A 13,595-nucleotide genomic window follows, 5' to 3' on the forward strand; every position below is an offset into this window, starting at 1 on the left:
ATTAGCACATATCTTATTTAGATTCTATTGCTTTAACGGTATTCACCTGTTTTTTATATTTTTTATTACTTTATAACTGGTGCACTTGCAATCTGATGACGAACGCATTATTAACATTGTTAATGGTATTGAATATGTAGTTTACAGTTAATTTCTGCAGTGCAGCATAAATTATTTTAATCAGTAACAACCAGAGCAAGAAATCAAGAATACTTATTCAGGATGGGTGACAGCGCCGGAGTGTGCAAAGAAACATGACGCTTACAGCGACATCCAGTGGACATCAACTGCACTGCTTCTTTATTAGACTTAAGACATGCCCCGGCTGCAGTGAGCTGCTCAGTGACAACTACTGTGCTCCTCTCGCTAGACTTTATTTAAACTCACATGGTTAAGTGTTGTTCATTGATAGTTGAGTTCTTTGTGCTTTTGTTAAGATAGACGCGTTAATTAGCATTAGGGAATGTCCTGCTGTCGTCGTGGAGAACATTGTTTGGTTAGCCTCTACTTCCCCTGTAAAGATTAGTTAAGGTTGTAAAATTACAACTCTCTCTCTATGTGTGTGTGTGTGTTTCTTTTCAAATACCACTCTCTGTAAATACATCATTCTTCCATTAGAAACATCACTGGCTGGTCCTGTTTGTGCACCAATGCTGCAGAATTGTGGATCAGGGCAACAGTGCCAGTTCCTGTTTCATTATTCTTATAAAGGACAAAACATCGGAATACACAGCTTTATAGGTGGAGGAAAAAGGTCAAAACAGCAGAAACGTCCACATCTGTTTTTACCACTTTATTGTCAAATAACTGAAAACTGCTTTAAATAAATAAAACTTGCTAAAAACAAATGGATACTTTGTAAATAAAACGATAAACTGTGCAACACAACTATCATTTGTGGAAGTGTCAAATTAACAATGAACCGTCACAGTGGACTTTTAATAGGTATCAACATTTGAAAATGTTCATATGGGAAACAACTAACAAAGTATACTTTAAATGTTTTGCTGATAAAAGTAATAAAACCATAAACCAAAAACCACAACCAAAAAAGAGCATTTGGTAAACTTTAAACATTGGTGAACCGTAACATCACATTTCCATGGTGTTGACATTCAAGCTTTTTAATATTCGTTAAATATATTACCACTAATATACTCATTGCAACTGCAGAGGGAATCATTTGATAAACTCCTTAGAAAAAGTCTGGCAACCAAACAAACGAGTAGTAATACTACATAATAAAAAAATAAAATGAGTATCTGTGAGATAATATGCCAAAAGCAATATCCAATAAATGTCAGAGAAGTCTTTTGAACAAAAGCCATTATTGCATTCTAGCACAACCACAATAAAGGCTACTGTTAATGTAAACAAAACTTGTTTTCGCTGCTTAGCTCTCGTAATTTGCATGTTTGGTTACTTGTGCAGTGATCAGCTATGAAAGCAATGTAATTAACATAGCAGTGGGACAATCAGCAACTTCAGATGCAGCGAAGCTAGTGTTGCATAGCTAAGATGTAGGCCTGTACAAAGAGAACCTCTGCTTTTGTGCAAGTGCTCCATAGTAATGTTACGTCTTTCATTTTACTGGATTATTAAGGGCAAGCTGTCTACTTTACTTTAAGTATCAACACTTTGCATAATACATCGTGTGGCGTCTTTGAAAGTAGTCTCAGAACAAACAAAATATTTACATACGTAGTGGAAAGCTGAATTTTAACAAATCCCATATAAGACAATCTTATGTATGGTTATAATAGACTTCATGTCCATTTAGGGAGCTTCATATTACTGGACTGTATTGATCAACCTGAGTAGCTTGTCATTGATTTAAACACTTGGAAGCACATGACTGAATTCTTCACTGGAAAAAATACAAATATCCATGACAAATCAGAAGTGATTCTCCTTGGACCTTTTGCATAACCTTTTCAAACAGAAAACAAAAACAGAGCTACATTTACATTCCTGCACAAAGATCAGACATCATGGATTCCCCAAATAATATCTGCATTCTTTTATCACAGCTTGGTATTGTACAGGTTGGACACAAAATGGTTAGGTCAGACAAAAATCTGGGCTATGGTCCCCAAACTGTTCAAAATTCTGAGACAAGCCACTGCGAATGTTGAAGGAAATTAATCTAAACATTTCTTTTCCTTATCATTATACATATTTAATTTCCCTTCATGTTTGATCAATTAAAGCATTTATTATTAATTACAAAAAAAAACCCCCACTAAGAGCAAATCTATTTCCCCACAGGCAGTGTTTGATTTACATCTGTGGAACGTTTTCCAAGTTAAACTAAAGTACTATTGCTCGTAGATGGCCTTTCATTCTGAACTGTGAACTGTAGGAGACAGTAGGTCACTTGAACATCTGTGGGGTATTTACAATGCAATTGTCACTGTATTTGAAACAAAAGGACCGTTACAGTAATGCAGTCTGTAGAGGCAACATAAGCATGTGTGTTTTGTCATTGCAATATGCATTAGGCAGGAACAAATGTTGCAGGAATAAACTTCTGAGGGCCTCTGGACGTCCAGAGAGGTGCATGCAGAGCTTAGCTGTGTCTCGGTGATCAGGGCAGTAGTGTGGCGACACCTAGTGGTCACGAGCAGGTAGCGTCACTTGGGCCGGGCACGCACCTGCAGCAGGGTGGGCGTCTGCTCCATGATACGCACGAGCAGCTTGTCGATGTAGTCCTCCAGGTCGCGCACCTGCACCTTCAGCTTCCTCAGCTCGGCCTCGCGCCTCTCCAGCAGCGTGGCCTGCAGCTCGGACTCGCCGCGCTGACGCTCCACCTCCAGCTCCTGCTGCAGGAGCAGTGCGATCAGCTCCATGTTGGTCAGTGTCTGGTAGTGGGCCCGCGCCTCCGTCATCCACACCTGCCCCCGCACACACAGATATATAATCTATTGATCGTTTGCATTGAGCTGAGAGGTAGTAATTCTTAAGCCTGCACAGACTCAAGCCCCGCCCTCTTTCCTTTGGCAGCTACTTAATCTTTGGCCATTTATCGATCTGCAAGAATCTGGAATTTGGTTAACCTATACTTCCTTTCTAAGTTTCTAAGTATGTTCTGGAAATCATTCATTCTGTGCATTTGCATTTTCGTCAATTGCATTTTGATAATTTTCCTTAGCTGCTAATCACTTCTTTCAACATTTCCCTAAGGGAAGATTGAGTTCAATTCAGTTGTTAGCTAGCCCAATGTGCTAGCATTAGCCCATTTATTGTTATATTTGTTTATCATTTTACTGCCATTTTCTTTTATAACACCATTTTCTTTACTCCCAGTATAGCCTCTCAGAAAGTCTCTGTGCTGGTGCACTGTGTGCCTCTTTCAGTCTGAAATGAATCTGCTCATATTGGATATCTGCAGGTACAAATTAGAACTTAAATTTAGCTTTGCCTAAAATACACTACATTTTAGATTCGTCCAGGATGATGTTTGAAAATGAATTTCCATTCATTCATGTAGTCACAGGGTCACAGCTGATCCCTGGAGCAAGTGGGGTTTTGTGAACTCTGACGGGGGAACCAGTACCTGGGTTTTCTCTGGATCAGCCACAGTATGCTGTGTGGAGCGTCCTGGGTGGATGGAGGATCGGAGTTTCTCCAGGACCGAGCGGCCCTCAGATTTCTTTTCCCCCTGCGCTGCTGGGATCAGGGGCTTCACTGGGTGAGGGCTGCACAGACCGCACCAACGCACAAACGTCAAAAACTTCAAATAGCAGAACCTTCAGTCCATCGTGAGAAACACTAGGGTTTTAGTGCAATGTTAAGCAAGCAATACTAAATGTGAGTAGGCACAGGGTTCATAATTTCCTTTCGATTACATTACAGCAACATTAAAATGCCAATACAAAAAAGGCTTTTTTGATGATGTGAGTTTCATGAATGTCTGGTCACATCATCTGATAACAGAAAAGCACAAAACACTATCTCATCATTTTGCATTGCTGGCATCTGCAATACTGATGACAGAAAATGCAAATACACAAATACTATGGAAATCACAAATATGCCAACTTACAAATCAATTAATTAACTGATACACTCCTGTTAAGTGTTCTGGGGTGGATTTAATTAACAGGGTAGATAGTGGCAGGCCATGTCACATTCCGGGTCCATGGGTGTATTAGGCATAGTGCAATCCAAATATGTACTAATATAACGTATATGATGCTTTAAAATATCTATATGGTACTTGTTTTTGTCACCCAGCTCTACCTGACCTACTTTAAGTGGACACAAATACACTAAATCGCAGTTAGAAAGCTGTTAGAATGTCAGTTTTACGACACCTTTACAACATCACTCTAAATGTCACATATTCTAAAGAGCCTACTGGATCAAACCAGACGGTCCTATTTCAAGGGGTACAACATGCAGCTAAGGAGATGCGTGAGAAGCAGAAAACAAAAATAGTAAAAAAAAAATAAAAAATGATGAAGCATAAGAAAGAAAATCGGCGACAGAAAGAGAAGTGACACACGAGTACAGCTGAACCCAGCACTGGAACAGGAGATGGACCAGGGAGCACCAGGATGCAATAGACCAAATATAAGAGCCCAGATTGGATTGTGATGGTAATGAAGCAGAACAGCAGGCCAGCACACACACGCATGTGACCCGGTCCTCCTGCACCCGGGCGCCAGACTGGAGTGTGTCTCTCAGGTGCAGGAGGACGGTACGGGTGGATGTGTTCTTAGAGGCACTGAGGTCTCACCTGCTCTCCTGCAGGGGAGGGAGGCCGCTAGCTGGCTGTGCCGCCTCTGGGCACACAGTGTGCTGTGCAGTGACCTGCGTCTGGGCTGCGGAGGTTGTGAAGGGTACCACTGGTAGGGTGCTTCCTGAACTGGGTGTTGCGGTCTGGGGGCACACGAGGGAGGTCGGGATGGGGTCGGGAGCGGGAGCAGGCTCGGGGGAGACGATGCCAGCTGGTAGACGGGAGGATGAAGGAACAGAGCCATGCAAAGGGAGGTCCAAGAGAGAATGAGGTCTGCTTAAGTCTACGTCAGGGCCTGGTGCAGACGAGACTGTAACAGGGTCTGTTTTGGGGGAGCTGGTGGCTGACCGTGTCCTAATGCGTGCCGATTGTACTTCGGGGTTGAAGGGGCTTCTAGGGGTTCGCGGCGCAACTCGGGCATGCAAGTCTTTGAAACTGATGCCCATGTCATAGCTCTCTGGATCAGGGCCCTTATCAGTCTTTTCCTTGACCTGACGTTCACTAACTTTAATCGGCTGCTCATCATAAGCCAGACGGCCTCCACCAGCAAACGGAGCACCTAAGCCTGCATTGTCCTCAGTTATCTCAGGTTCGAGTTGTTCTATTGCGCAGCCACTACGTCTGCTCATGGGAGAAGCTGTATGTGAAGTCACAGAGCTCTCTTTGTAACACCCGGTCTCATTCTTCACATCATAGTTTGAAGGAGGCCGTTGGCAAGCAAACACTGAAGGAACATCTTTTAAGTCACCTGTGTCCTCCCTGGGTTGTGGATTGCTGGAGTCGTATTTTTTTAAGCTGTCACAAGGTCCCTCAAAAAAAGAGGGCTTCAAATGGTCCTTGCTGGGAGTTTCAACCGTAATAGGGGCCTGTGGTGAAATGTCTTTACAAACCAGTCTGGTGTCTGAAGTCTTGTTTGGGGAAAACATCACTGGCTCTGAATTAATTTTGCTTAGCAGATTTTCAGGATTCACCTGAAAAGATCTGCAGAGTGGCAAAACATTTTCAAAGGATTCAAAGGCAGAAGCGTTGTGGCACTGCATAGAGGCTTTCTTACTGTTTTTACCTATCGTTCCCAAACTGCGTTGCTTCAGGTCCGAAGGTGAGCTGTCAGAATCAATGAAAGCAAACTGTGAAGGATCGTTTGTGTTGTTATTGGAATCTCGAGCAGAGAGTGCAGTAATGTCCGCATTCTCATTCTGGGGATTGCAAGTCAGCTTTGGAGTTGAGTTCAGTTCACAGGAGGATTCCAGCTTTGATTGGACCACAAAGAAACTGCACAGTGACTCACTCACAGTTGTGTCGTCCGAGTGGCAAAACGGCATGTTTGGCACAGTGTGATCACTTTCAGTGTTATCCTGTATACCTTCATACACATTCTGAGGTGCAGTATTCTGAGCAAGGTCAAAGGCAGGGCCATTTTCCACAGGCTTACCACCACTGTTCTCTGTCGGATTAGGACCGAAACCACTCTTAGCCAGCCCCCCCTCTTCTTCTCCTAAAATATTCAGATTTTCATCTCTGGGCCTTTGAGCCGTATGTGATCGGACATGCACATTAATATTCCACTCCTGATCAGCACTATCTAAAAAGTCTTTATTTGAAGGAGCGACTTGGCTGCTTGTCTCTCTAACATGGGCCTGGTCGGGCCAGCCATCTGTAAACCACTCTTGGATCGGTACTGGGGTCTGTGTGAGCGTCCTTGGGGGTAAAGGAGGTATGCTTGAGTATCTGTGGGTTCCCTTGCTGACCTCCTCGGTTCCGATCCAATTTTTTGGTTTAACGATATGGTTCATCACCGGGTGAGGGTTTGGTCCTGAGGGGACAAGTGAGGACGGGAGCTGCTGAGTGGGAGTTCCTGTCGGTGACATGAGACGGCTAGTGGCAAAGGCCTCAAAGTCATCACATTCCCCAACGTCCCCAAATGAAGACCGGCATGCGTTAATGTTATTGGAGTTCACAGTGTCCGGTGTTGCAGACATTAAGGTAGGGAGTGACCTTTGCCTGGCTACACCCTGAGGCCTCTCTCTCTTTATGGAGGCCATTTGGTTTGGCGTGCCACCACGCGCTGGGCCTGTTACGCCAGGCCTCTGAGCGAATGCCAAATGAGGCGGGGTGAAGGGTGAGCTGGCATGACAAGACATCGCCGGAGGAGATTTCAATGCCTCCTCAGCAATGAGCTCCTCAAAAAATGGGTTCCTCTGCAGCCGTGTGAGGAAAGGGTTGGAGAGGGAGATGGAGGGGGATGGAGGTGACGGATGAGTGACTGGATGAATGTGGTTGCTGAGACTAGAGGGCGACACACGACCAGTAGCAGAACCAAGAGGGAGAGAGCCTGGTGGCTGGACGGGGAAAGAGGGAGGGAGAGAGGAGGATGTGTCTGGGCTTCTGTCTACTTTAGTAGAGACTCCCAGCCTGTGGAGGGAAGGCACAAGTAGTCCTCTTAATCATATCAATGCCTACCAGGGCTGTTAGCCCTGCAATAGCCAGTGTTCTGGCTGGAGAAACACTGTTTCTCTCATGGACTCTTCTCAAACGTTGGACTGTTCTCTAACTACGTATCAGTTGGGTTCTGCCAATTTAGGGTGTTTGCATGAATTATTTAAGTAATACTACAAGACAGCCAAACTCTGAATTATACTGCATCAACAGTTTCCATTATTTTCATAGAAAATGATGACTAGGGCACAGTGGAAAACCTGACTGATACTTTTCACTCTAAAGGTACTAATTGGCCTAAATAAAATGGAGGAGTAAGCTATAACAAAACAGTCAAATGTGTCCAATCTCCAAACATTTCTTCTACAAAACACAAACACAGACACAAAAACAGCATAGCAAAGCAAATGCAAAATCTAAAAAAAAATCCAATGAGCTGAAATTTAAGATAAATTATATTTCATTGAAATAAACAGGTAAAAAAATATGAGCATGTATGAACAATAATAAAATATAATCAGCAAAAAAATATCAACGATGGAGCCTTTTTTCTGCAAAAGCACTAGAAAGGTCAGCATGCTTGCACCACTAAAGATAAAACATCTGAAGCAGCAAAAAGACAAATAACTTTCTGTGTGCTCTTAAAACATAATGTTCAAGATCTTAATCTGTGAAGCCATACAGGTTCTAACAGACAAATAAGCCTGAAGGATCAATGATTTACATAAGACTATCAAGGTCATTTGGGTTCAATACTTCTAGAAGCTCTGTAACTTAAGTGCTTAAGTGAACTCACTCACCTCGGCTTCATCTGGGTGTCACTGGAACCGAACCAGCCTCGTAAACGTCCTTCCTGGGAGCCGGACGCCTGGACCTGCTCGGGCTTAGCTGGGAGGGAGTCGCTCCTCCCGCTGGAGAACAGTGTCCTCTTTAACTTCTTACCCTCCATGCCGCCAGATGCAGCCGCCATCGGGGCGGTGGCCTGCACCGGCTTACCGTCGAAGCCCTTGGCTCCCAAAGCTGCGTGGTCCTCGGCGTCCCCTTCGGCCTCTTTCCTGCTCCCGTCGGCAGACCCGCACCTCTTGTCAGCCTTCTGTGAGTCGTCACTACGGCGGGTGAGATTCTGCAGCGAGCGCGAGAGAGGGGAACACTTCTCCAACAGCGTACGCTTCACCGGCAGGCCCCCGCCGCTTTTCGGGGAGACGGACTCAGAGGTGTAGACGTGACTGCCGTTGATGCAGAGGGTGGACTTTGAGAGCAGCATGCCCTGGCCTTGGAGATTCTCCACAGCAGGGCAAGTACGTGAGGCAGTCGTAATCTTACTGGCCTCATCACTGTACGCACGCTTGTGGGTCATCACTTCAGGAACTGCGAACACAGTGTGGAAACACAGACAAAACAAAAAAGAGAAAGGGAACCAATACATTAAGAGAATGTGGCTTGAAATCCAAACAGTACAGGAAACAGTATTGTTAGGTGAATCGATGACTATAGCAGAAATAAAACTAGACTACCAAAACCATTTCGACAAAAAATAAAAAAATAAACCGAATAAATTGATCTATTTCGTCAGGAAGCACAAAAATAATCAATACTTATATGCTCAATTTCCCATTTGAAGGATGCTGATGTTGCCATAGTTACATTTTCCCCACATTTTTTTGGAATCCCCATTAACGACGTGCCCATGTTATCTCCTTTACGGAGCCTACTCATTCTTCATTGTAAATGAAGACAGAAGTGTGCTTACATTAGTACTTCTTGTCTCGCTTCTGTTTGGTGTCACTACTGTGGCTAGCTAGCTAGCTTAATTACTAAGACTAACTGGACAACAGGAAACAAATCAAGAATTAGAATTAGCATTAGCATCGCCGTCAGAGACATATTCTAAAGTAGGCCACGCCCATGTTGTTTACACTTTGAAGGTGTTACCTTTACCAGTTACCTTTGTTTACGTAATTCTGACCAATAGCTAGCCAACGGGCCTGTCTCAACTAGATTGCTTCATATATAGTTAATGTTATTTATATACGTGCAGCATATTTACCTTCACATAGCACTAGCTTGGTAATGTTACATAATCTTACTTGCTTAGTGCTACATGTATATATATTGATAACTTACATGTGTGTATCAAAATAATACGCAATACTAAATTATTTCAGTGTGCTTTTACATATTTTAAACAATGGTGTAATAATACTGAAAGACATGATTATTTTTGTCACTCATATCATGGAAAAAACTTTTTCAGACCCTTCTCAGTTGCTATACTACACCTCTACAAGGTAATTAATGTAAGTAAACCGTTAAGTCAACACTTTAGAAAACGTGTGTAAGGCCAAAATAGGGTTTTGGCCTTACACACGTGTGTGTGTGTGTCGTCGTGTGTGTGCCCCCCCCCCCCCCCCCCCCCCCCCCCCCCGTCATTGCTTGTTGGCTTTTGCATTAGGGTAAAGTGCTCCACCAACACCTTCATTCAGTGTGTCAGAACGCTGGAACTGTCACTTCTCTTTGCAAAATCCTTAATGGAGGTTTCGGGCGGTCCTCAGCTGGCTGTCCACTGTCTCCTACCTTTCCCTCCACCTTCTGAGTTGGTGCGTAACGGCTCCATCACTCTGCTGCTGTAGATGGGGGTGGTGCATAGCTCAATTGGTACGAATGGATCCCCGGCCGACGACGCCGCGCTGCTCTCTGAGGCGAGTGATGAGCAGGAACGTGTGTCCGAGTTCTTCCTCAACTTCCCCTTGAGGAAGAAATCCTTCACTCTGCTCTTGCGTTCGTCTCCGCCCTCTTCTGCTCCTGGCCCCTCCCCCTGCTCTTCCTCCGGGAAGGACTGGCTGGCCGAGCTGGAAAGCGCCGCATAGCGCCCAGGCAGGATGGCCGAGGAGGACTCCACGTCGGCACCCTCGCTTCTTGCCCGTGACGCGCTCCTTGAGCCTGCCGAACGCCGAGCGCGGCTTCTCCTGGACGCTCAGGTCGTACATGCTGGCGGTCATGTTGTTGCGGGTGAAGCGGATGGTGACCTGCAGCTCACCACGCTCCTTCTCCTTCCGCCCAGGCTTAGAATGCAGCTTCAGCCACCTGTGCTCCGAGACACACACACACCACACACACACACACACACACACACACACACACACACAATGCACACACGTCAAACGGTTCAGCCCAGGAGCTGGCGGGGGTCTCTGGCGCACTGCCTTTACACATCACAGCGTTCAATTTCCTCCATTTCCCGTCCCACATGCAGTGCCACATAGGAAAACAACACAAACACGTGCAGTGAGTCAAGATAAATGGACGGGGGAGTGGGAGTAAGACAGAACAAGAGTAAGTGTGTGTGTGTGTGTGTGTGAGAGAGAGAGGCTGGGGTGGGTTTGCTCTAAGCATAATTAAAGCCAGATGCGTGCAGTGCTACCTCCCTCCCAGCTTACTGTCTGGAGAGTGAGTATACAGCGTGCAGGCCTGAACATCTTTCTCATGCGCCTGTGCACGTGAGTCCAGCATCCAGGAACAGCGCAGGCTCCGTTCAGCTAATTGTAGAGGAACCAACGGTAGTGGGCATCTCTATCTTATAAACACATCAGACTATTTCAGAATAGCCAACATGGTAGAGCCACATGCAATCTAGAGAAAAGAAGAGTACACATCGAAACGTGATGAAAACAATATTGTAGCTCAGGAAGGTTCACTTCCTCTCCAGTTCTGGGTTTTAGCCATGAGTCCCCAGGGCCTCACCTATCTGAGCACGCCTTAACAGCACGTGGCTACTCTAAAATGTCCATTAGACCAGCATTCAAGGAAAGAACAGTGAATTCAAATGCATGGAGTTGTGTATTCGAAGACATATTGGATTTAAGGCTTTGTGCGCGTTCATTTGGGGGGACGCTTATGCGAGTTGTTTACTGACGACCGATGCTGTAACGGCCCTGGAACATATTGGCGCTGTTCCCTGCAGGGCCCAACACCGCGCCCGCGCACTCAGCTAGCTAGCCAGCAGTTACCGTATCGCTGACTTAAGTAGCATGCTTAAGTGCATTCGTGCTGTACTCCTGCCAGCGACAAGTTTGCACACTGGTTGTCACATGCTTAAGTCATCTTGATGCCTATGGAAACAGAGACAGACCTATATGTTCGCATGGGTTTTCTACTGTGATATTTTCCAGTCACCAGAGAACCTTATTTTCTGTCGCACAATATGGGTAGTACAGATGCGTTCAGCCTTAACCACCAGCTCAGGATTTGTGTCAAATACTTCACTTCAGTGCTAACAGGCAGAAACAGCGCGGGTTTACACTATCTGCCCAAATATTACGGTTAGTTTAATTTCCTGCACTTGCATTAGTACATAAAGCAGCATAAAGAAGTGAATGTGCCACAGTCAACTACTACACCGTAAACAGCAACACTGTCATCGATGGTATTAATGAAGGCGCATCCAACCGAGCAGCTGTCATGTGGCATGTTTGGAGAAGGGTGGAGGATGTGACTGACTCATACTTCACCCTGTAGTTAATGATACGTACTCATTCCTAGGACACATTCGGTCCTGAAAGACTTTATCCAGCGGCACAATGGCTTGGCCGAGGAACACGTCTAGTCCGATCAGCACCCGATGCATCACAGTTAAGACCAAGTTACTGTTCCCCGGAGGGCACGCGCCCGGCCCAGCCTCCAGCAGCCCGGGCTGCAGTTCGAAAGAACATTCTTCGTTCCATTCGGGTTCGACGGCCTTCTCCACCAAACCCGTGGTGTACTTGTCCTTCCCCACCTGTATAACAGTGTAAACGTATCGGCTGCCTTGCTTGCTCTTCGTCCGCAGACCCTTCGCTCGAAGGACAATCACGTTTACGTGTGTCGGGACCCATCTCTGATCATCGTCGTCCAAGCTGATCAGAGGCATTCCTTACACGATCGTCCTGTTTAGGTTGTCCCGAACACCGAGAACGCCTAACCGGTTGCTTTAGCTGGCTGTCGTGTGTGTGTGTTTTGCCCCGTTCCGCGGCTGCAGAAGCACGCGCACTATCTCTACATTATCTCCAGAAAAACCGCAGACGCCGAAGATGACCGAGCCGGTTCACAGAAATGCGGTGGGGCTGACTCTCTTTTCGTAGCGATTAGAAAGAAAGAAAAACGACAACTTTACAGCAAATCGCTGTGGTGGACGTTACTGGCCGTTTGCGCGTCAGTTCCTGCAGCCTCAAAACAAAAAAATTTGACAACTCATTGTGGCGCGCGCGGCCCGCCCTCCGTGCACGGCGTGGGGGCTGCAAGAGTCCCGTGTAGACTTAAAGAGAAATGCAGTCTGTGATGCTGTGGGTGTAATCGGAATACTTACAATAATAGTCTTACAATAACTCGTGTTTTTCAAGCATAGCTTAGCTTTAGGATGTTTTGACTAACTTTTCAAAAGCTAGTGGGGAAACACTCATTGGAGGTCGCGTCGTTGGTCCGACAGTGTTTAGTGCATTGCGGCGGTGACAGGGGCCGTGTCCGGGGGCAGAGCTGGGGTGTAGCCCGCAGCAAACGCTGCACGTAATCTCTGCTCAAGCGTCCCATGTTGCAGAGAATTATTTTGATTTGGACTAGCCCAACCGCCTCTCCTTCTGGACGGACATTACGCAATTAGTCAAAATGCCGCATTACATAACACATTAATCTGAAATTAATTGAAATTAAATCTAAAAATGGTCTACTTACATTAAGTAACCATTATGAGACGTTTAATTCAAGCTGAGTAAAAAGTTATCGTGCATCATTAAACGGTTATTTTAAAGGTACATATGCGTTGTAGGTGAAGTTCTTAAGGAAGCATATAACTCATTTGGGAACATTGGATTGACTGATTGCACGGAACGGGCTCTAATGTGATTATTTCTGCCGTAGTTAGCGTAAGAGCGGCTGAGAAACGGAGGGGATGGGAGAGGTTTCAGCATGTCCTGTACAGAAGCGCTATAGTGCACTCTTAAGTTGTTGTTTATTGCCATCTACTGGACGAGGACTTCAGTTCACACGACCAACGGACCTGGCCACATTTGAATAAATAACACAAACGAATTTGAAAAAGTTTCCATTTAGCTTATTATTTTCTGGATAAAACCAACACTCGGCATGGACAAAGAACAGTTTATGGTTCGTTTCACAGTGTCCACACATTTCTGTTATATAGAATAACTGAGCTACCATGGGTATACACAACCACAACAAAGTAGGCTACACCACACAGCACCAGAGCGTACAGTCCTTCCCTCGTGGCATTCTTACATTTGGCCAAGATCCCAGAAAGAGGATACAGACCAAACTGAATCTGGCTATTTTAGATAGCTATATTTAAGAAGATGCAGAATTCGTACGTCCATAGCTGTAGCACTGCTAAAGTTCCAGCAGTCTGGCAGAGACAAAAACCACAAAAACA

At 45.3% G+C, this 13,595-nt stretch overlaps 1 protein-coding gene across 1 annotated transcript; it reads right to left on the minus strand.

The window, feature by feature from the left end:
• Positions 1-764: 764 nt before the first annotated feature.
• rab11fip5b (RAB11 family interacting protein 5b (class I)) lies at positions 765-12,464 on the minus strand. The gene is given in 7 exon segments (XM_077021383.1): positions 765-2,894; positions 3,557-3,698; positions 4,742-7,153; positions 7,978-8,545; positions 9,752-10,082; positions 10,084-10,261; positions 11,707-12,464. Coding segments are annotated over 7 exon segments (4,269 nt in total). The 5' UTR covers positions 12,084-12,464; the 3' UTR covers positions 765-2,633.
• Positions 12,465-13,595: the final 1,131 nt, after the last annotated feature.

This window comes from Brachyhypopomus gauderio, chromosome 11 (genome assembly GCF_052324685.1).
Source record: "Brachyhypopomus gauderio isolate BG-103 chromosome 11, BGAUD_0.2, whole genome shotgun sequence".
Classification (NCBI taxonomy): domain Eukaryota; kingdom Metazoa; phylum Chordata; class Actinopteri; order Gymnotiformes; family Hypopomidae; genus Brachyhypopomus; species Brachyhypopomus gauderio.